This window comes from Phoenix dactylifera, chromosome 1 (genome assembly GCF_009389715.1).
Source record: "Phoenix dactylifera cultivar Barhee BC4 chromosome 1, palm_55x_up_171113_PBpolish2nd_filt_p, whole genome shotgun sequence".
Lineage (NCBI taxonomy): Eukaryota > Viridiplantae > Streptophyta > Magnoliopsida > Arecales > Arecaceae > Phoenix > Phoenix dactylifera.
Window position 1 is genome coordinate 2,961,769 of NC_052392.1, and position 24,541 is coordinate 2,986,309.

A 24,541-nucleotide genomic window follows, 5' to 3' on the forward strand; every position below is an offset into this window, starting at 1 on the left:
AAGAGCATGCTTTATGTAAGTAGACTGCATCATCCCTCATTGATTGATGAAGATGTCCTGAGTAAAACTTTATTGTTTACATCAAGCCCATTGATGTGGTTTGATCACTAACTGATGCATTTAAAAGAACAATTTTCTAAACTGGAGCTGTTTAAAATTTAGACTACATAATCCAAATTAAGTGGCAAGTAGACCAGTGCTGCATTATGTACAGAAAGTTTATGATATCTGATTACCATGACTCTTCTCCACAGTGAGAGAGAGAGAGAAAGAGAGAGAGAGAGAGAGAGAGAGAGAGAGAGAGAGAGAGAGAGCTTGATGTAGAGCTTTACAACATTACCATGCCATCCCAATACAAGTAAAGGTATTTACAAAACTAAAATATTTATTGATTCCAGAAGTTAATAACTGAATGAAACTTTGATGAAACATGGGCAGTTAGCCAATCATCTTAATACACACGAATTTGCATTATAAAGTAATGCTGCTTCCTATGGAACAGGATCTTGCCAGATTGACAGGCTTCAGGACTCAAGAGGCTAAAATTTGCATTTTAAAAGACATCAGCGGGATCATCAAGCCCTCCAGGAAAGTATTTAGGATAAATCAAGTTAAAGAATGAAACTATATACTCACTTTTGTTTATGGCTAGTTTAAAAAGAGTCCGAGCGATTTTGCTTATCTTTTAGTACTTGAAAACTTACCTTGCCCTTCCATGAGGATTTATATGAAGAAAATAGATTGAATTATTGTTCAAGCCATCTTTATTTCAAATGCAAAGAGAGGGATATGGATCATGGATCTTTGTCAGAAGTAACCATTTTACTTGTCTTTGCTTTTTCATTTGCAGGATGACTCTCTTACTTGGACCACCAGGATGTGGAAAAACTACTCTGGCCCTGTTTGGGGGAGCTTTTGGAGGGCCGGAAAGCACTTTCTGGCCCTCCAAAAGTACTTTTAGATGAAAAACTGTGTTTGGTAAATTTTTCGAAAAGCTGTTTCAGCTTTTGCGGGAAGCTGAAAACAGCTTTCGGGAGGAAGCTCCAATTTGGAGCTTTTGGGAGGAAGCTGTTTCAGCTTTTTCGGAAAGCTGTATTTTTGACAAAAATGCCCATATTAAAATAACATAATTACATAGTTTGTCCCTTTATAAACCTAAAAATCTGCTGGAGCCAAGAACCCTAGCCGTCAGACTCCCTTCCGTAAGAAAAGGTATTTTTCTTTTCAATTTTTGTATGCATATCTTGAACCACATTTTAGAAGAAAAAAATTTAATCCTTTTCCATACCTTCCAAAATCAATTTATTGTTTTTTTTTATCATCAACCTCGTGGCCCACGTTGAGATCCTCCTCGAGCGTGGACCACAAAGAAGAGCCCCTGGACCGCGGAAAATTATTTCATGGGAAATTATTATGAAAAATTATTTTATACTAATAATTATAATATTTTATACCTTTATTTTTGTATTATACTATAAATATAATATCATATTATATTATATCATAATACATTAATATGTTATGTTAAATCATTTAATATTATGTTATATTATGGAAAATTAATTTATACTAATAATTATAATATTTTATACCTTTATTTTTGTATTATACTATAAATATAATATCATATTATATTATATCATAATACATTAATATGTTATGTTAAATAATTTAATATTATGTTATATTATGGAAAATTAATTTATACTAATAATTATAATATTTTATACCTTTATTATTGTATTATACTATAAATATTATATTATATTACATTACATTATAATACATTAATATGTTATTTTAAATAATTTAATATTATGTTATATTATGAAAAACTATTTATAATAATAAATATAATATTTTATACCTTTATTATTGTATTATACTATAAATATTGTATTATATTATATTACATTATAATACATTAATATGTTATTTTAAATAATTTAATATTATGTTATATTATGAGAAATTAATTTATACTAATAATTATAATATTTTATACTTTTATTATTGTATTATACTATAAATATAATATATATTACATTATATCATAATACATTAATATTTTATGTTAAATAATTTAATATTATGTTATATTACCAAATATTATTTTACTCTAATAATTATATTACTATTATGCGATATTAACATAATATTATTTTATATTACAATAATATTATACTATATCGTATATTTATGTATTAATTTATGTTATGTTTTATTATGTTCTGTTGTATAATACTATGCAATACCCTTTATGGTAATTTTGTCATACAAAAGTACTTCTCAGTTTGTTTACCAAACACAAAACAAAGTACCACAGCACTTTACGAATGTAGTTACCAAACAGCAAACAGCTTTTTATAACAGCTCTACTTCAGACAGCTCTACTTCCAACAGCTCTACTTCCAACAGCTCTACTGCCAACAGCTCTCCCAAACAGGGCCTCTATTGCTAGCACTCGCCGGGAAACTGGACAAATTCCTCAAGGTTTATGTCTTCTGGCTTACCATCAATCATAAGTCAGCCATATGGAAGTGGTCCTTCCCCTTGAAAATTTGCAAATATCATAACAGTTGCATTCTGATAAGCTTACTCAATCCACTGCGAACGATGTTCTCGACATATTCACAACTTCAACACAGAATGATAACCCCACCACAGAAGCTTTCTCATAAAAGACCCAGGACTTTAATTTGAAGAATGGATTATTTAAGCATATGATTGCAGAAGGATGTTTCTCCAAGATCATCAATATTTCTGCTAGATTTGCACTCCTACTTAAATTGCATCTAATTTTAGCCTTTTTCTGCATGTTTCTGGTTTATAATTAACCACTGTCCCATGTTATCAAATAACCACGCATTATTTTCAAATAGCATACACCATAACCCTCCTCTAAAGCAAATTTATCAATTAAAAATCTTATTGAGATAAGTGACTATTGTAGATCCATTGAAACTAGAAAGTTGCCTATCAAACTACAAGAACTCAACTAAGTCATTGTCATCTGCTATTTACTGGTCTTAAATATAAACTATTGATGTGCAAACCATCCCATAATAAACAACATGCTTAAAAATAGTATGTTATCTTAACCATGTGTAAATTTTTCTTTTCCTTCTCCTTACCAATTTATCACCAATTCTAAAAATAACTCCCTTACATGAAAAGCTGCAAACATACCTTAAAGACATAATAAACACCTGGGATAAATGAGTTTTGGTCATAACTGGTCTCTATAAATGCTTTCAGCTTGTGGGCTTCAATCCTTGACAAACGTGTTAAACATTTCTTTTACAGGTAACAGGAGAAGTTTCTTACAATGGCTTCAGGTTGGAGGAGTTTGTTCCTGAGAAAACATCAGTTTACATAAGCCAATATGATTTGCATATTCCTGAGATGACAGTGAGGGAGATTTTGGACTTTTCAGCACGCTTTCAAGGTGTAGGGAGCAGAGCAGGTAACATTCTCATGTGTCTTTTAATTGCTTCTAGCCACTATCACCAGAATAAATCCAAACAAGCTAAAATGCTACATGGATTTACTTTGTGAAGAAATTATGAAGGAAGTGATCAAAAGGGAGAAGCAAGCAGGAATCATCCCTGAACCAGACATAGACACGTATATGAAGGTAAACAAATAATAAGTTGTCATTCTCTGTTTTCCTTGTTAAACCAAGGGGCATCTGGTAGATAGGCGCAAAAAGAATATGTAATCCAAATGAATTAACAATTTGTACTGCACTCATGGGTCTCTTTGTTTTTGGTAAAATGATAATTTAAAGCTAACACCGCATCGAAAAATGTACAGAATTCATGGAATATAGACTTTTAATCTTGTCATGACATGCTCATATCTGACGATTGGATTTGTTACTATAGGCAATATCAGTGGAAGGATTAGAAAGAAGTCTCCAAACGGACTATATCTTAAAGGTAATTTTGCTTCAGGATATCCAAAATCAGACTATTGAATATACACATATCACTATAGTTGCCACCCTCACTTCTGTCGCTGCAAGTAATGTGCCAAAATTTCCTTGACATATCAGATCATGGGACTGGACATCTGTGCAGACACAATTGTAGGGGATGCCATGAGAAGAGGCATCTCAGGTGGACAGAAGAAAAGACTGACCACAGGTACTATAAGAAAGCTGATAAAATCAATATTAAACACTTCCAGTTAGTTCCTGGAATATAATGTCATGGATTTAATGATGAGTTAACTATGAATAGCTCCAATTGTCCATGTATTAAATATGATGATTAGTTTTTTCTGTGAGTGAACCTTGTCTTTTGATTACACTTACTAGGAGAGATGATTGTTGGACCAACAAAAGTTCTTCTTATGGATGAGATATCAACTGGCCTAGACAGCTCAACTACCTTCCAGATTGTTACTTGCCTCCAACAATTGGCACATATTTCAGAATCGACTGTGGTGGTTTCACTTCTTCAACCAGCACCTGAGACCTATGACCTCTTTGATGACATTATTTTAATGGCTGAAGGGAAGATAGTATACCATGGCCCTCGCAGTCATATTCTCAACTTTTTTGAAGAATGTGGTTTCAGATGCCCAGAAAGAAAAGGAGTAGCTGACTTTCTCCAGGAGGTAATTACCAATGCTCACATTCCATCAAAAAAAAAACCAATGCTTACGTACTAACCTACCTCCCATTTTCTTACATACCCTTAAAATCAGCTCCACCTAACTTTGCTAACTTTATTCAGGTGTTGTCCCGAAAGGATCAACAACAGTATTGGTTCCATTTAGACAAAAGCTATAATTATGTCTCTGTAGATCGACTCGCTCAAAAATTCAAAGCATATCACATTGGACAGAGTTTACAGAAGGAGCTATCAAAGCCTTATGGCAAGTCCCAATGCCATCAAAATGCTTTATCATTCTATACTTATTCACTATCAAAATGGGAACTGTTTAAAACTTGCATGGCAAGGGAATTGCTTCTCATGAAGAGGAATTCATTTGTTTATATATTCAAAACAACACAGGTAATATCTACTCTCAGACAGGCTTCTTGATAACACTCTGGTTCAGCAACTGAAGCGACTCTCTCCCTATTATATTGCAGCTTGCAATTATTGCAATCATAACAATGACTGTATTCCTGCGTACACATATGCGGGTTGATTTGATCCATGCTAATTACTATATGGGTTCACTCTTTTATGCACTCCTCTTACTCCTGGTTAATGGATTCCCAGAATTGGCTATGACAGTTTCTAGACTACCAGTTTTTTACAGGCAAAGAGACTTTTACTTCTATCCTGCATGGGCATATGCAATTCCAGCTTGCATCCTAAAAATTCCAATCTCATTAATAGAGTCTTTACTTTGGACATCTCTTACTTACTATGTCATTGGATATAGTCCTGAGGCAGTAAGGTAAGCGTAGTTTAGTACATAACCATGTTCAGTCTATTCCTCTATCCTCACAATTCATAAATCCTTACGGTTTCTTCTTATGTTATTTCAGGTTCTTCCGCCAGTTCCTTATACTTTTCCTCGTCCATCAAATGTCATTATCCCTTTTCCGTTTTCTTGCCTCATATTTCCAAACATTGGTGGCTTCTACAATTAGTGGCACCATGTCTATGCTAGTTATCTTTTTGTTTGGAGGCTTTATTCTCCCACAGCGTAAGGCCGTTACCAGATTTTTTCAGATGTTTAACCAATAAGATAAATGTATTTAAATGGCTTTGCTATTGCAGCCTCTATACCTGGTTGGTTGAAGTGGGGATTCTGGATTTCTCCATTAACATATACTGAGATAGGCTTAACTGTAAATGAATTTCGTGCACCAAGATGGCAAAAGGTGAGGAAGACTTCAATTGGACATTATATAAACCATCCACTGAGTGAACAACAACAGACTAATGCTCCAACTGTTCCCTTTGCTATCATATTTCTGTTCGGTAGATGTCATCAGCAAATACCACTATAGGGCAGCAAGTCCTGACAAGCCGTGGACTGAACTACAATAGCTACTTTTATTGGATATCAGTCGGGGCATTGCTTGGGTACATTCTACTTTTCAATGTTGCATTTATGTTGGCCTTAACTTTTAAAAGATGTAAGTTTTCATCTCTCCTAGCCAACATATTAACTATGCATGGCATGCACTGCCTCCCTCTTTTAACTTTGCAATGATATTGAAATACGTGGGTGCAGCTATTGGGGTCTCTCGTGCTATTATCTCTCGTGCAAAGCTTTCTCAGATGCAAAAAGGAGGAGATATTGATAACTCAACAGTCCTAACAAATCAGTCCAGAAAGGTGCCCCAGACAAGTACTGCTGAACCCAAAAGAAATGGTAAGGCTATTTTGTCCGATTCTACTTGCAAGATCAAAAGATAATACATGATAGAAAAGTTCCAAAAGACAAAAACAAGCTGAAATACAAGAGTCTCCATCATTTATCTTGCAGGAAGGATGGTTTTACCTTTTATTCCCCTCACAGTGACATTCCAAGATGTGAATTACTATGTTGATACTCCACTGGTAATCATGTTAGAGTAATTACGACATCAGTTTATTAAAAGCTTCTGAGAATTGGAAGTCAGTAGACAAATTCTGATAAGCAGTTTATTTCTGTCTTAGGAAATGAGAGAACAGGATTATGCAGAAAGAAGACTCAAACTGCTCCACAATATCACTGGCGCATTCAGGCCTGGTATCCTTTCAGGACTAATGGGTGTGAGTGGAGCAGGGAAAACCACTCTTTTGGATGTTCTTGCTGGAAGAAAAACTGGAGGTCTTGTTGAAGGAGACATAAGAATTGGAGGGTATCCTAAGGTACAAGAAACTTTTGCCAGAATATCAGGTTATTGTGAACAGACTGACACACATTCTCCACAAATTACCGTAGAAGAATCTGTAATATATTCAGCTTGGCTGCGTCTACCCTCTCAAATTGAACCAAAAACAAGACACGTAAGTTATTATTTACATAATTATATCATCATTTCTAGATATTGAAACACATATCTTTTGCAAGTAGAGCTAGCTATCCAATATTCAATTCAATCTTTTTGTTTCTGATAAATTTATTTGAAAGTCTATAGAGTATAAACAATGTATGATCTCCAGGAATTTGTGAATGAAGTCCTTGAAACAATTGAGCTTGATGAAATCAAAGATGCTTTAGTTGGCATACCTGGAGTCAATGGTCTATCCACTGAGCAACGAAAACGACTAACAATTGCAGTGGAGCTTGTTTCAAATCCATCCATTATATTTATGGATGAACCAACATCAGGTCTAGATGCTCGAGCAGCCGCAATTGTCATGCGTGCAGTAAAAAATGTTGCCGAAACTGGAAGGACAGTTGTCTGCACTATACACCAACCTAGCATTGAGATATTTGAGGCATTTGATGAGGTAATTTATTTTCTTTTCATATCTTTGGATAATTAAGTAATGGGGCTTGCTTCATTTTTTTTTTAGCCATCCATGGAATAAGGTTAGATGGCTTAGATTTATTTTATTGAAGTTGAAAAACTGCAAGAAGAGAAAATAACAAAAAAAAAATCCTAAGCTGAGATTTAGAAAAGTTAAATTTAGGTTTTACTATACATATGGAGCAAAAGGCATCATCTAACTTATAGAAAAAATTTAGGATAATCCAATAGCAGAATTTCAATAAGTTGGAGTAACTTATGAAAATCTTACAACTATTACCTTATATTAATGAGTCCTATATGTCTATAAAATATGCAGTTTTCAACCTGTTATGCTTGTGCTTTTTATTTATATTAAGCCATATACATGTTGATCATATTCTGTTTGTTCTTACAAAAACATTTGACCCTTTTTCTACTGAACTGCACTCAATCCTTTTCTTGCAGCTAATTTTAATGAAAAGGGGAGGGGAGTTAATCTATACGGGACCACTAGGACAGCACTCAAGTAAAGTTATTGAATATTTTGAGGCAAGTATTCCAAATGTGGTTGTCTAATTGTCAGTCAATTGTCCAGTTTGGAATTATTCAGAAGATTCTAACTTTTAATTCCTTTATCATCCACAACTTCTTTTTGATGATCTGTCTATTCGCACTTTTATGCTCTGTTTTTACATTCTTGGACTTCTGGAAAGGTTTGGACTTTGGATGGACCTGTTGACAGTGTTTATATTAGATTACCCTATATCATGGTGCATTGTTTTGGCTTGAAAAATGGCAAATGGACCTCATGATCAAATGCACCACTACACAAGTAGATGTCTGATAATGTCCTCGCAGAAAAATAAGCTAGTTTATAGTCATCATAGAACCATAAAAATAAAGAACACTATGATGAACTTAAAATAACTTCTTTAAAAAAAATAATCATATGTTCTTTGGAATTTTTTGAGAAACTTGTGTAGATTTAATTATTACAACAAAAAGAGACAATCCATGTATGTAGTCTAGGTAAATTGGCATATAAGAATCACAAAGGAATATAACACTCGTAACTTTCCTGACTGACACGAAAACTAGGGTGGCCAGTCTCTGTTTTTTATTGATAAAATGACTAATCTTTACTTCTTTTTTTTCTTGTCTCCCTATTCCTAAATAGATAAAATATAGCAAACAACCAGATATCCTTTTGAATGATGAATCAGATCATGAAGCTGATTCTAAGTCAAATAATAAAGAAAGATTCAGATAAAAGTCATCTAAAATCTGATTCACGATCTTTAATGATAACACAAAGACATACAGTACCTGCAGAAGGAAAAAAGTTTTTGCATGTTGGCAACTCACCAATTATTTATTTGCTTGACAAAGCTCGCTTTCTGCGCAAATCATAGGAGAGTGATAATTACATGGCCACAATGGTCTAAAAGTTTATGTTTATGTTTCAACATCTCACTTAGTCCAGTAAGTGTGTCCATACTGTCAGGCAATTTATTTACATTCTAAGATTCAAGGATAACATAAAAAACAGAAAGATTAAGGTTTTGAAGTAAACAATGGAAACATGAGATGTTTGTATCTCAAAGGACAGACCAACAAAACTGAAATAATGTCTTAATTCTCCCATCCATAACAATTGAAACACGAGATATATCTCACAGCTTCGTATATCAATGGTCCAAAGCCTAGGTAATGGTACCTTTTTGAGAAAGAAACCCACATATCTCTAGAAATATACTACTTTGTGCTGTCCCTCTACATGGTTGTAGTGTCCCTGTGGAACTTAAACACATACATCTATATGACAAAAGATTCTCATGTAAGAATGCCACAACATGATCAAGGCAACAACATACCAAGATCAAGATAGGAGCAGAACAAGGGAGTAACAACAAACATCAGAAAGAAACAAAAAACTCAGCATGCAATTACTGACATACCCACGAAAAACCAAAGCGCTTGACTCTCATGATTTGACCATGTCTTATAGAGGAAGATTTATCAACTAGGAAGCCATAGAAGTCCTTTACAAAGTGGACTCTAGAGCTCTTGTAGCCCTCTCTCTCATCTTCTTTCAGCCTTTCTCTGTCTATTGAAAATAACAGCACCTAATGGTCCTATCTCCTATGACTCTTGTTTGGATGGATCAAGAATTCTTGCTTTAGCTTACGTGTGCAACCAGCTCTATATTTGAGAGCTTTGCTCTCTTGAATTTTCAGTTTCCGAGAAGATTCAACCTGGTTGTTGCTAGATTCCTGGATTTCACTTAGATCTAGGCTTGAACCATTACCATAGGTGCCTTTTTTTTTTTTTTTTTGCTAGAGCGGGCGAGTCATACTACACGAGTACGGACACATCCAATAAAGTCAACAAACAAAATGTCACGGAGTGCCCTAGACAGCTCCCCCTCTCGGATCCACATAGTGCCACCCGAATGGCAGGCCACGTAAGCAGCCATCCAATCCACAGTCTCGTTGGCCTCCCTAAATATATGCTTGGCCTGAAAGGTCTCCCCATCCATGCCCATCACCCAGATGTGTCAAATCAAGAGGTGGTCCCTCCCGTACCGCTCGGGCCACCCTGGATCCATCTGATCACTGTAGCCGAGTCACCCTCCAGTATGATCGAGCTGGCCTCAGGGCACGCCGCGCATGACGAAGACCCGCCTAAGTAGCTCGCAACTCAGCATCGAAAACTGAGATGTCAGATAGCTGATAGCCAGCAACCGCCACCACCCTCAAACTTGGGTCCCTGATAACAAAATCCGCGCCCCCTCTACTCCCTCCATCTAGTACCGACCCGTCGAAATTGACCTTGAGGAAGCTCGGAGATGGAGGCTCCTAGGTGAAGTGCTACCTGAGCAGAAAAAGAGTTTCAGATGTCTCGAACTATCCAAGGCCCATCTGTAGAGGTACCATGACTGAGCTTTGCTGCCTGTACCCAAGCACGCTCCACTGCAAACCTCGGAGACACGCCGTGCTTACCAAAGGTCCAAGCATTCCTGGCCAACCAGATCTGGTGAGCAATGCAAGTGGCTCCGATCGCCACCAGGTGCTGCTGGGGGCAGCTTGACCAACGTCGAATAACCTGCACAAACTGGTCCCTCTAACTCCAGGCATCTTGTGGGAGCCCTGAAAGTCGCCAGGTCCTCCAAGCCCACACTCAGCAATAGGCTCTCCAAACAACTGCCGCAACCTATCACCATGCCACTCCCCCCCTCCTTGGATGAGGTCACACACTCGCAGTCCATCGTCCGCCTGTATGCTAACCACAGTTGGCCATAGCCTCAAGGGTAGGGCGTCCACCCACGTGTCCCCCACCACATCAATACTCCTTCCATCACCGATCTGCCATCTGATATTTGCCAAAGCCTTTAGCAGATACCTCCCTATCTCACGCCACATAAAGAAGATTGACCGTCTGCGTCGTGTCACCTCGAGAGGCCGGCAGATGCTCTTCCAGGCCACCAGGTGCACCTCACAGCCCCCTCCATACAAACCCCAAAGGAAGCTCCGAAGAAGCCGCTCGATCTCGCTCAACATTGTTTGCAGTACCACCGTGTTGGCCATAAGGTATACGGGCATCGAACTCAGCACTAACCTGACCAACGTCAATCTACCCATCATGGAGACAGATGAAGCCGCCAACCCTCCAACCTGTTTTGAATCTGCTACATCAAGCCAGAGCACTTCGAGATCCGCAACCTCCTACTAGTGACATGTACCCCTAGATAGCTCTAGGCCCCCTCCTGCTCCGGCATCTCCAGAATCCCTCTGATCTTCCGCCTGGCTCTGCGCTCCGTGCTCGAGCTGAATAAGATGGATGACTTCTAAAAATTCATTCTCTGCTCTGAAACTGCACAGTACTCCACCAGTACTCTTTTGAGAACCTGTGCATTCCTCGCTCGCGCCCCGGCCACAAGTAGACAATCGTCAGGGAAGAGTAAATGAGAAATGAGTCGGGCCCTCAGGGCAAGAACATAAGCTTCTATGGCCCGGGTAGCGCACGCAGCCCGCAAAGCACACGGCAGCACATCAGAGCACATAATAAACAAAAATAGGGATAGGGGACATCCCTGTCGCAACCCCATAGTGGTGTGGAAGAAGGGCGTTGGCGTGCCGTTGACTAAAATTGAGAATCTCGGCCCCCAAACACAGCGCAGCACCCAATCGATCTAGGTGTTGTGGATGCCGTAACTCTCCAGCGCACGTCTAAGGAAGCTCCACCGGATCCTGTCGTATGCTCACTCCATGTCCAGTTTCATTGTCATCAGGCTCCGTCACTTCGAGGCCCCCTAAAGATGCCATATTATTTTCTAGACTAACATGATATTATCTGAGATGTTCCTGCCCCCCATAAAAGCCTCTTGTTCTTGGCAGATGATGGTCGGCAACAAGGGTTTCACCCTGCCCACTAAGATTCTCGCCACTATCTTGTACAGAGTTGTGCACAGGCTGATGGGCCTAAAGTGGCTAGGCTCCGCCTTGTCCTGGCATTTCAGAATTAGGATGACATGGGTGGCCTTCCAGTCCTCCGCCATCACTGCCCGACTGAAAAAGCACGGAACTGCATTGGCCACTGTTCCCTAAATAATACTCTAATATCTCCGAAAGAAAAAGGTGAAAATCTGTCTGGTCCCAGGGCCTTGTCTTCTGCTAGGGCCCAAACCGTATCCTGTACCTCCCTCACCGATATAGGCCGAACCAAAATCTCATTATCCGCAACACCTATCCTAACTTCCGGTCTCGGGAGTTGGCCACTGTCTGCAGAGTCTACCTCCTCCATCCATCTGGATCTGAAGAAGTCGAGTAGCACCTACTAACTGTTGACTCTCCCTCCACCTGCTGACCCGTCTTGTCTCGCAACAATCGAATCATGCTCCTCTGCCTCCTGATGACTGTCGACCGATGAAAAAATCGGATGTTCCGATCCTCCTCACTGACCCACTGAATATTGAATTTTTGTCTCCAGAAGACCTCATGTTGTCGCAAGAGCGAGTGATACATGGCGAGAAGCTCCCGTAGGCTAACCATATTAGGCACCGGGAGCTCACCCCCCCCTCCCGTCTCCTCTTTCTTGTAGATCAACTATCGAGGCTTCCACCTCCAACCTACGGAAGATGTTGCCCACAACCTTCCGGTTCCATCTGCGAAGCCACCTTTTAGTAAGCTCCAGTTTGCGCGAGGCCCTCTGCATAGCATCGCCACGTACCAGCAGGCTCTAAGCTGCCCTGACAATGTCCCACAATTGGGGGTAGGATAACCGGATCTTCTCAAAATGGAAAGGAGAATGGTGGCTGGAGCCCGAGGCTGTAGAGATTAGCAGCAGACAATGGTCCGAAGCGATCCGAGATAGGTGTCTCACCTGTTAGGTAGAGAAGCGGAGGACCCAATTCGGGGTCGCCATGGCCCTATTGATCCGCTCCCACACCCTACCTCTGCTAGTCTAATTATTGCACCATGTGAAGTGCGGCCCGGTAAAGCCTAGGTCCACCAGACCATTTCGTGATACGAAGTCCTGAAATTTCCTCCTATTCACTGAAACAGTGAAAGCCCTACCCTCCCTCTCTTCACTCGGGCCCAGGAAGCAATTGAATACGCCCACTACGACTATAGGGATGCCCTGGGAGACCAAACTGATAATCTCCTCCCATAGCACTCTCCGAGTCTTGTAGTCCGTGCTCACATAAACACCACATAGCACCCATGGGTCTGCGCTAGGTTCAGAGATGACCATAATTACTTGCTGGGTGCAATTCCAGAAAACGTCCACCGTTGCCATCCCCTGCTTCCACAAGACCAAAATACCCCCAAACAACCCCTGGGACTCCACCGCAAAGGAGTCTCAGTCATCTTCCAAGTGTCGCTGTACACGGCGAATACCGACTCCAGACAGTCGCATTTCACACAGGACGCAAATCTCGGGACTATTGACGTACAACAATCTCCTAAAGGATGACATAAAGGAAGGCTTGGCTGCCCCCCCCGCAATTTCATGCTAGGATCTTCATGGACAAACTCCTGACGGTGCGATCCCAAAGTCAGCCTGCCCTTGATCCTTGGGATCACCTCCATCTCATGAGTCAGCTCAGTCCGCTACTCGCCCTCCTCCCCCATACCCGAGACTACCCGCATCACTGCCACCTTAACTTGTTGTACCACTGTCGGGTGATCCCCCCCTACCACTGGTCCCCCTGCCTAAACTCTAGTTGTTGTCTCCGCCACCCCCCAGGTAGGTGCACCCCGAGGAGCTCGAGCTTTTCCTTAGCTTCCTCCACCACAACCTCCCCGATCGGCCCGGTCGTACTTGCGCCAAGTTCCGGCTGCATACCCAATCCTGTATCAGGCCTACTAGCAACGGGGCACCCGTCACTGGCTTGCAGGCCCCCCGAGACCAGAACAACCTTTTGTGGGCCCGACCTTGGGTTGCCTGCACTGAACCGGAATAGAGTTCCTTGCTCAAATCTTGGCCCTTCATTCTGGTCACCCGCCACAGGCCTGCCCTGAACAACCGGGCCCCGAACAAACTAGAGTCCACAAACACCGATCCCCCTACTTCGGGCCCTTTCACTGGGCCCGGCCCGAGAAGTCCCACACCGTACCCAAAGGGCGTGTGCAGCACACCCTCCTCGGAGCACCCAGCAGGCCAATTCTGAGCCTGCTGGGATGAAAATCGGATCACGCCTGAAGTTGGATCAGTTGGCCCGAGCACTCCGGACCCCGACTCACCGCCCACCGTTGGGGGTGGAGCTTTGGGTGGCGAGCACCAGCGAGCCACCTTGGCCGGCCTCTGCCAACCGTCCAGGTCCAGTGGGGACTCGGGCGAGCTCGGCCGCCTCACCGGAGAAGGCGGCCAAGGCGACTTGGGCAGTGCCTCGATCGTCTTCCTCTGCCTCAGCTGACTCTTCTCCACCCGCTGTAGCCGGCTCCACCTCGCCACCAACCAAGGACCGAAGATCAGCCCCAGGACTCCTAGGTCATCCCCTTCCCCTCCGGTCACTGGGTTGTGCGAGGGGCCGCCCAGCTCCACTTCCTACTCCGGCACCGGAAACCCGCACGCCACAGCCTAGTGGCCTCTTCTCCCACATCAGGAGCAGTAATCCGGCACCACCTCATAGACGAAGGGTTGCCACAGTACTTTCGTTTGCCTCCGGATTAAAACTCCAGGGAGGAGGGGCTCGATGGCGTCAATCGCCACCTTCACCCGGGTGAATCCCATGGCTCGCCTGAGCTCCGTTACTCCATCAATCACCAGCGGCTGCCCCACCTTCACTCTAGCAGCAATCGGGGTAACCGAAGCCACACGACCGCTGTTCCAGGCACGAAGTCCGGCTTCCACGGCTCCATAGCTAGAAGCTGACCCCCCACCACCCACGGGCCCTCTGAGAGAGCCCGATCCTGGTCCGATGTTGACCGGAATCTCAGGACGAGGTGGTCGTTGGCGAGCGACACTACCACCACCTCCCCTTCCAGTTACTCCCGGGCTGCCACGACTTTGGCTACCCAGTTGGCCGGCACTCGGCATCCAAGACTTCGGACCACCACTGCCAGTCCTTCCCATTCCCGATGCAAGACCTTGATATATTCTTCCGGAAGCTCCAACACCGTCGAGAATTGACGGCGGAGTCTCTCAACCTCCATATCTGACGGTAGGCTGGTCACCCAGGGGCCCGGTCTCACCCGAGCCCTAGAACTTTCCCCATGCCCCGGATGCGAAGGGCCATCTCCTTTGGCGGCCTCCGCCACCGCCTTAAATGAGAAAGAAGAAGACTTATCTGTCCTTTGCTCCATCGTACTCATGCACGGATCTGGGCGCGAGTGGCCCCCTCCTCGGGTCAGTTCGGTCGTCGGTTCCTCCCTTTGCCAAGCCGGGTGAGCCCCTGTGGCCCGCCTAAGCCTCCGCCGCCACCACTAGCAAACACCCCAAAACCCACCGACCGTTGGGCACCAAAGTGGCCGAGCAGCCTCACTATGGTCCTTTAATGGGTCCTTTGCTCTGCCATGAGCACTGCTCCAGACAACCGAAGCACCACCTCAGGCGGCTTCCCCTTCGAGCACCGTCGGAGAACAGCCGCTAGGTTTCTCTCTCAAGAACCAGACTTTCTCACTCTAACTAGCCATTTTCCACTCTTTTCACATTAGCAGACACTGAGTTCCTACACTAAGAGTTGGTGCACAAACTACTAGCATATTCTAGGTGCATATGCTCCACTTGGCACATGCACCAATTAGTGTTGAGACAAAACCTTGGACCTACTTTGTCACAATCTCGGCAAAAGACCATGGTTCAGTAAAATGTTTGCATCAAATTGTGTAGGTTTTGAAGTCTGCTAGTGAGCTGCAGATAAAAGATGAGGTGTTTTAGGTGTTCTAGCATTTGATTTAAACTGTGTAAGAATGGTTCTTATTCAACTCAGTTCTAAGTTTAATTAAGCTCGAGTCAAAAGTAAATGAACCAAGCCAGACTATAGGCTTTAGGTTCAAAACTAATTTTAAATCAAGCCTGAACAAATAAATCAGCTGCCAAAAGTTAAAATTTGGGACTACGTTGGTTTAAGGTGGCTGAGACAGGAAACGTTTTTCTTTTTTCTAATCACTAACAATGTCACAGATAGTAAGTCACACTCAAATGCAAACCTAGCTCTTTGTGAACATCCAAAATTGTCTGATCCCTGGATGTCCATTGTTTTCTTTAAACACATTTTTTACTTTCAATAGACATATCATTATCAAAATTGAATGCTTCTGCTTTCATTTGGCAGGGTATTAACGGAGTACCACGAATAAAAGAAAACTACAATCCAGCAACATGGATGTTGGAAGTTACCTCTACATCAGTTGAGGTGCAACTTGGAATAGATTTTGCACACATATACAGAGAATCACCTCTATTCAAGTGAGTTTTGAGTATTCATAAACACTTTCATGTACGTCTCAAACAACAGCATCCATACATATGTGCTTGTATCAAAGATGCACTTCATAATGAGGAAATTATGATGACACAGGATACAAGGATGTTGGTGATTCCCTGCTTCATATTAACTTTCTGGCAGATTTTAGTTTCATAAATCCAAATTCAGGTTTCAGTTTGTTGATTGTTTTATCACTGTTGTTTTATAGGGACAATGCAGAGCTAGTTAAACAATTGAGTACACCACCACCAGATTCAAAAGATCTGAATTTCCTAACTCGTTTTCCACAAAATGGTTGGGGACAATTCAAAGCATGTCTGTGGAAACAATACCGGTCTTATTGGAGAAGTCCTTCATACAACTTGGTGCGGATAGTATTCACGATCTTTGCATCTGTGGTATTTGCAGTATTGTTCTGGAAGCAGGGAAAACAATGTAAGTTCTCGATTTATTGACGTATTACATGCCAAGTATTTTGAAAAGCATGTAAGTCAATATCTAGAATATGGCATAATCATGACCAACAAATTGATTTCAAGATATTCCAATGCAAAATTCAAAAGCTATAACATAGTTCATATATATAAGATCCAATTTAACAATAAACTGGGTGGAGAATCGTGATAGGTGAGTAGATACTCTATGATTCCTCTGCTTCAAAACACAATTTGGAGAAAACAAAATCATATAAAGTTTTTGAGGGAATAGATGAATTATGTCTATTGTATGTATAAAAGTATATATGAGCCGTATCGCATATTTGGAAATCAATCATGATATTAACTCAGTAAACAAACACTGAAAGTTCGAAACCCTCATATAATATAAGTCCTCAGTGAGTATGCAAATGTCCGCATGCATTGTACTTAATGTAAGCTTTAAGATAGATTTTTCTTTTTTTTTCAATCTAGAAGAGCATGTGAAATTAACCCAGCTATTCATTACTTTCTCTGAAGAAACAATCAACAAGGTTTGTTCAACATCCTGGCATCAATGCACATGGCCACTATCATCACTGGGATAAACAACTGCTCATCAGTTTTACCATTTGTTGCAACCGAACGCACTGTTCTGTATCGGGAAAAATTTGCAGGAATGTATTCTGCATGGGCTTATTCATTTGCACAGGTTTAGCAGCTATCCTACTACCATTCAAATCAGTGTTTCCTATTATTTTATGTACAGGGTAGGATAATTTTTCCCTATATTTGGCAATGATATGCATTTCTCTACTTGTTTTCCAGGTGGTCATCGAGATCCCCTATATATTTCTTCAGGTAGTACTGTTTATGTTCATAGCATATCCAGCAATTGGCTACTACTGGACAGCTTATAAGTTCATATGGTTCTTCTATACCATGTTTTGCACCTTGCTCTACTATGTTTACCTTGGAATGTTGCTCGTTTCGTTGACCCCAAATATCCAAGTGGCTTCCATATTGGCATCTGTTTGCTACACCTTACTAAATCTCTTCTCAGGCTTTGTGGTGCCTCGTCCAGTAAGTCTATTAACTTTCTCCTCATCAATCTATGGATATTCAGTTTAAAATCAGATTACTTCTATGTATAAGAACTAAGGATTTCATAGCACTACATCTCTTAAACAAATGAAAAGTACATTTTTGTCCAATGTTTTCTCCCAATCTATCAAATATTAAATTAAGTAAATTAATGTAGAACCAAAAAGAACAAACAACCTTCATTCATAAAGGGTATGCATCATATGCTAATGGAATTATTTATTCATAGATTGGTTATTTTGATTGCATGAAATCATGTTCAAAGAAGAACTAGAAATAGAAATATATACAAGGCATACTTGTATAAATTCTCATGTTTTAGAGATTGACTTAAATCTTTAAACTCTATTATTTTTTTACCGATAAAATGCATGATTATATGCTAAGGTTCCTACAACAAATTCATGACAGATTCATGTATGATAAGTCATTTGCAATATGTAAAACTCGCCTTAATTTTTCGCTTCCTTGCAGCAAATTCCAAAGTGGTGGATTTGGTTATATTATGTCTCCCCCATATCTTGGACATTGAATGGCCTCTTTACTTCACAGTATGGAGATATAGAGAAAAAGATAATGGTGTTTGGAGAAACTAAATCATTTGCTTCCTTCTTAGAGGACTATTTTGGTTTTCATCACAATCTTTTAGGACTGGTCGGTGTTGTTCTAATTGCTTTCCCCTTCATCTTTGCCTCCCTTTTTGCTTATTTCGTAGGCAAAATGAATTTTCAGAGGAGGTAAGGGGGACAAATGTTTCTCTTATTAAATGTGTATCAGCCTCTAGAGGGAAGGGGTAGTTTATACTATGGTTCAACGTCATGTTCATATTACCACAAAATTGCTTGGAGATGTTGATGTAAAGTAAAATTGTAGAAAAAGATGCTTTGACAACCTAACTGTACAAACTCCGTTACTGCCATTTTTCACAAGCCTTTTCTTAGCCACACACTACATCTCTAGTTTATACTACTGTTGTTCGTTTCTTGCAATGCTACTCACCACTTTTGTACTAATTTTCTACTAATTCTTTAATAAATTCAGGGGAAGTTTTCCCTCCTTTTTGTTCCAAAGAGAAATTGTAATCATGGCATAAAGCGACCGTATATTAGAATTTGTAATGACAATGTCTGAACGATATAGAGTGCAATTAGTGCAGCCTAGGTCCTTGATGAAGAGGAAATTAACTTGCTATTTCGGATTTATCTAACATGAATGGCAGACTGTCGACAACTTTTTAACATAGTCCATTGCAAGGTCCACTGTACCGACCATACCGACGTATCAGTGGGCACCGATACCAGTACCATACCGAACCGAACTGGTACTGTACCGATTTAGCTGGTTCGGGCCAAAAGCCAAAAAAAATTTGAGGTTGGATGGTACGGGCCAGTACCGGCTCGGTATCAGGACGGTACGGGCCAGTTACTAGCTCGGAACGGGTCGGTACCGACCGGTACAGATTGCGAATAGTTGAAACCGAAAAATATAGCTGACCATACCGGTTCATCCGGTACCGGTACATACCGGCCCGTACCGATCCATTACCGATCGGTACGGCAGACCATGGTCAATTAGCACCTCACCCCTGAGGGCTTACTCTCCAGGAGATACAGCATTCGAATCTTGGATATTTTCATATTACTTTGAAAAAACAAAAGGCATGGTGGACTCTAAGATTCAGAAATATATCATGTGATAATCAATACACAAGTACTAGAAAATTGCATTCAAATCTCAAAGTCTACCATGTACAGCAGGTAAGTCCAAGGTGAAAGCTTACTTTTCACTTCATGGAAAACCTAAATTCACACGGTGCAATTGTTAATCTATCTCTAAAGATATGCATTGTACATCCAAAACTCTAGTAGATTGTAATGGCGACCAGCAAGCAAGGCCAGCATTTCAGGCAGGCAAAATAATGATTTTGGATATCAATTATTAACTAGATATTTCCTCGGATAAGGGAGTTATTTTATTTGTTTATTTGGAAATTTAGTTCATGTTTTATGTCAAGAGAAACATATAATGCAGGGGGTATTTTTGGAAGTTGGATGTGGTATAAAACTAGAATTTTATTTCCATTCTTGACCACCAATTGTTATTCTCACCAGGAAAGCATGTTGAATTATCTATGTGTTACTAATTCCAGTAAACATCAAATTTATGGCTCTTACAACAATGATTGGAGTGTAATTACTAAAAAGAAGGATTGGCATCTCAGACAAGTAGATAAGATTCTCCTTTCTATTCTGTTGAATATAGGATGGTGGCAGCAATTTGCAGTCTAAGTCCCAAGTTGCACTAGTTTCAAACCTGCATAGTCCACATAGAGATTTCATTACTGCTGCCTGATCTCCCATTGGCTTAAAAACACATCTCTGTTTATAAATTTAAAGTGCATCTTTTACATCACTAAAAATGAATCAAAGGTTTAAAACTTTTACTACTATGAAAGAACGTTTAATGCATCACATAGCACCATAAGTGGGTCTATTAAGCACCTTCCCTATTATTAAGTGGTCTTAGTTCTTCTAACACTCTAGCTAATGTGCCAATGTTCCCTCTATACCTCAGATGCTGATGCAATCCATCATGCCAAGGCAACTCTAGATTTAAGAGTTAAAATTTATGTACCTATACAACATACCCAGTCTAAGCACGATGATTATCTGTTGGTGTGATCACAAATCTGTCATTTTCCCAAGCTACAGTGCTTTTACAAAAATTTTGAATCCAATGCATAGTTTCTTATAAACCTGTCCCATAAACAGTTCACCTTATCAATCTTTTACCATTTCACAATTAGATTGCCATATGATTCGATTTCTAAGCTCCTTAACAATAAAAAGCATATATCGATTATTATGTTGCAGCATTTCCTGCTTTGATGCGACCAGCAATTCCTTTTAGAAAATTAAATAATGGTTTGGGGTGAGATAGGGATAGTTCCATTGTTCCATATTAATATGACTATTCTTCAATATCATAGTTCAGCAGAGATGCGAAAGGTATTCTTCCTATGCAGTTACACAGCATATGATCTCAAAATGTTACTTCCAATGACTCTTGTCTTCCACTTTCCAACAAGCAAATTTTTCAGGTAGAAAAGTGAAGGAAGGTGGGAGGCGCACCAGATTTCAAATGACGGCGTAAGTTATTTTTATTCAGAAAGGGAAAAAATTTTAAATCTCCCTCATACTCTGAAACACCTTCATGGCTTTTCTTATGTTTCCGCACTTGGAGTACTAGTCTATGAACGCAATGCCAAGCGTCGCCATGATTTTGCACAAGAAATAATCATTTTTGTTCTTTTATAAAATAATCATTAAAAAAGCCAAAGACAGTAATGCATGACAAATTCACGCATGTGATCATCTAAACAACATCAGACAAATGAATTATACATCCAGATGGTCGAAAAAGATAGGAAGAAAGGCATGAACTTTTAATTTGGAGCACATTCAAGCCAAAGAAGTTAAAAGTTAGGGAATATCTATATACAGAGCTTAAAAGGTCTGATGGATCGGAGAGGGTTGGTCGAATGGGTCAGACAAAAAAATTACCATCACGACAAGTTACTTATTAGAGTATAACTCTCTAGGGATTCATTTTAAATGGATGTAATCTTTCAAAACCAATATATCTATATGCAACTTTGCTGAGGTATACAGTGAAGCTAGTGACTCATTATAAGCTCTTCAATAGGCATGAAAGGATGCATCCATAGAGAATAGGATATGTGCATAGCCACAAGCAACAAGACTTACCATGTAATTAGAGTCAGCTTTATGAATCTTATCTTTAATTGACATTTGTTTCAAGCTATAGCAAAAAACAAATAATTTGTCGTAGCATACATATCCAAATTTGTCACCTTTTCTATTCTATTTTGCAAGAACTCAAGTCCCGGTGGAACATCATGCAGGACACCAGGATAAGATAGTACTATGTTCGTCATACTGGTCCGAATTAAGCGGTACGGAGCATATCGTACCATACCAGTTCGGTACCAGTACCTAACATACACCGAAAAGATTGTGTACCATACCGTACCGACATAGTGCTATTTTAGCACCGATACAGAGTTCGGTACCAAGATGGTGAACCTTGTAAGATACCATCCTAAATGTTAGGACAAGGCTATCCCGTCATTATCCCAACATCCCAATCGGCGCATCTTGGGACATCTCCTATTCCAAGTATCAGAATAGGGCGGGACGGTGGCACATCCCATTTTATGGAAAAACCAAGATAGCCCCATCCCACAAGATTCAAAACCTTGCTTACAACTACATATAATCTTGTCCTACCTACCATCAGATCTCCACTCTGCTAAGAAAATAAAGTGTGTACTTGCTTCATTACCCAGCAATTGCATCCAAATTCTCCATTGCTACTGCCATGGTTCTATGTAAGTCCTGTGACAAAATAAAGCTACAATAATTTACCCACATATTGAATCTGGGAAACAATTGGACTGATGGAGTTGCTTAGCATTGGTTCTTCAAGGTGTAAAGAGAGAGAGATCTAACCAGAACTTCAAGTCTTGCGTGAAGTGATCCACAGTCTTCAGAATCACAATCTTCACAATGAGGTTGTCTCATGACACTCCCCTTTCTTTTCAAACTAGCATTAGTCATCAGATTCAACTTTCTGAATGTCTTTATGGCATGAGACGCTTCCAATACCACACTTAGGTTCAAGCAGATTACTCTGAGGGTATGTTTGGTTCGCGACCAAAATCAAAATCAGAAGGGATTGGAATATGAATTGGAATCGAAATCAAATTTTTGGATAATTGATTAAATAAAGGGATATTTTTTGAAAAATTATTTTTTTAAGTAAATGAAATGGGATTTGAATACTGGGAGGAGAGCTAGGATTGATGTTGAGAGGATTGGATTTTCCTTTTTAAGGGACTGGAACATTTTCATTCCCCTCTGAAATGGGAATGGGAATGGAACTGCCCCCAAAACCAAACTGCTGGAGTGGGAGTTACTTATTTCCATTTCCATTCCAAAGCCCAACTCCACTCAACCAAACATGTCCTTATTTTATTGAAGGCACTCTAACCTTTAAAGACTTAGCACCAATAAATATGGCGAGGTTTAAAAAAAAGTAAGAAAGAAATACCAAATTCCTGCTAATAAACCATGCTGGTACATATCTTTTTTTATTATAATATATTAAATGACCATAAACCAGCCACTATTTCTTGAAATTTTAATTACACGATGTTTCCAGACAAACAAACTCGCATTGAAGGACTAATTTTCAGAGTCTCCGAGAGATCCACAACTATTCTTGTTGCATGGACTAGATTATCAGGCATGCTACCTAAAATTTAACGCTACCAATGTCCTTATCCATAAAAATCACTACCTTAGAACTAAGAGAAGATGTATCGTTAACAAATCCAGAAACCAAAACCATAATCTTAGCTTTTCATTCCCCATTCAAATAAAACTAACAGTGACAGTAATAAAATGAGAAGGAAGCTGAGCTCGAATCCTAAACCCTAGCACTAACCTTTGAATGAAAAGAGCGAATTGCAATAGACCAAACTCCGTCAGCAGCCTACACCCACCATTCCTTATCGCCGTCATCGTCACCGCCGCTGGCGGCCACCGAAGCCGAAGGCGAGGACGAGGTCGGATGAACTCGACCCAATTGATAAGATATGACAAGGACTTATGGATAAAGTCGACAAAGTTAAAGGAGTTTTCTAGCAGTTTTACTCATGCGGCGTGCCGGCATTAGTTCAAATCGGCGTAAATTAACTAAGGATCCCTATGTTTATCAACCAATTGATAAGAGACTTAATTCTCAATTTGATACATATATGGACTTTTTTTACTAATTTTCCTTGACTTGCAGCTGAACTAGTTCTCGGCAAACGACTTGACGAGACTAGTTACAACACTTTCATAAGTAAATGGACCATAGATTCCTGTATTTAATAATAATTAACTTTAGGTATCTATGCTGGAGGCTTGTCAGTGGCTCCCTTGAACCAGATAAATGTCAAACTTTTAGGGGGTTGAGTTAGTCAAATATATACAACCCTAACATGACCCAAATTTATATGATATAATAAGGTTTCCAGCACAACCTATTAAGCTCTCCACCTAACCAAATGTAGTCTAGCTCAAATAGCCATTTAAGCCCAGATTGTATGCATCTTCAGATTATAGTAGTTGAGCTCATCTTCAGCTTGGGGGACATTAGAGTTAGATGTTTTGTCAACTAAGCTGAGCCTTAAGATTAGTAATTAGGGAGATAACTTGATAATCGGGGCAGCAGAACAACGATACCCTACTTGCCTACAACTCGGTCTTGATAAGAATTCAATAACATACACATTTTTTTTCTTTTTTTTTTGCATTTAATACTTGACTTCTTCTGATTATTTGCTTTTTCAATTGTTATATTCCATTTGTGTGCAGGGGTCTTGGACTCGACAAGAAAGGGACTTCATAGATTTGGATATGAGGGTCAAGTCATGCAGCATTCAAGTTGGTTATTAGTGGGCCAAACACTTAATTCATTATTGGTTTAAAATAACAAAAGTATATCGATTTTGTTCAAGTTGGGTTATAATGGGCATTGAAACCGAAGGATATGAGCTAGAGCTGATGGATGTTAAGAGGAGAAAGGATGGAGAATGAATTGCTT

At 40.2% G+C, this 24,541-nt stretch overlaps 1 protein-coding gene across 1 annotated transcript in view; it reads left to right on the forward strand.

Annotated features, from left to right (window-relative positions):
* LOC103721783 (ABC transporter G family member 41-like) overlaps positions 1 to 17,845 on the forward strand; it is a 75,691-nt gene extending 57,846 nt beyond the window's left edge. Inside the window, 22 exon segments of the mRNA XM_039123990.1 lie at positions 503 to 588; positions 851 to 891; positions 2,450 to 2,493; positions 3,307 to 3,466; positions 3,561 to 3,637; positions 3,888 to 3,941; positions 4,058 to 4,148; positions 4,322 to 4,623; positions 4,743 to 5,024; positions 5,105 to 5,419; positions 5,421 to 5,670; positions 5,745 to 5,848; positions 5,953 to 6,106; positions 6,205 to 6,345; positions 6,460 to 6,533; positions 6,633 to 6,965; positions 7,122 to 7,412; positions 7,880 to 7,963; positions 16,194 to 16,327; positions 16,555 to 16,781; positions 17,303 to 17,474; positions 17,591 to 17,845. Coding sequence (XP_038979918.1) covers positions 503 to 588; positions 851 to 891; positions 2,450 to 2,493; positions 3,307 to 3,466; positions 3,561 to 3,637; positions 3,888 to 3,941; positions 4,058 to 4,148; positions 4,322 to 4,623; positions 4,743 to 5,024; positions 5,105 to 5,419; positions 5,421 to 5,670; positions 5,745 to 5,848; positions 5,953 to 6,106; positions 6,205 to 6,345; positions 6,460 to 6,533; positions 6,633 to 6,965; positions 7,122 to 7,412; positions 7,880 to 7,963; positions 16,194 to 16,327; positions 16,555 to 16,781; positions 17,303 to 17,304 — 3,246 coding nt within the window. The 3' untranslated portion in view covers positions 17,305 to 17,474; positions 17,591 to 17,845.
* Positions 17,846 to 24,541: the final 6,696 nt, after the last annotated feature.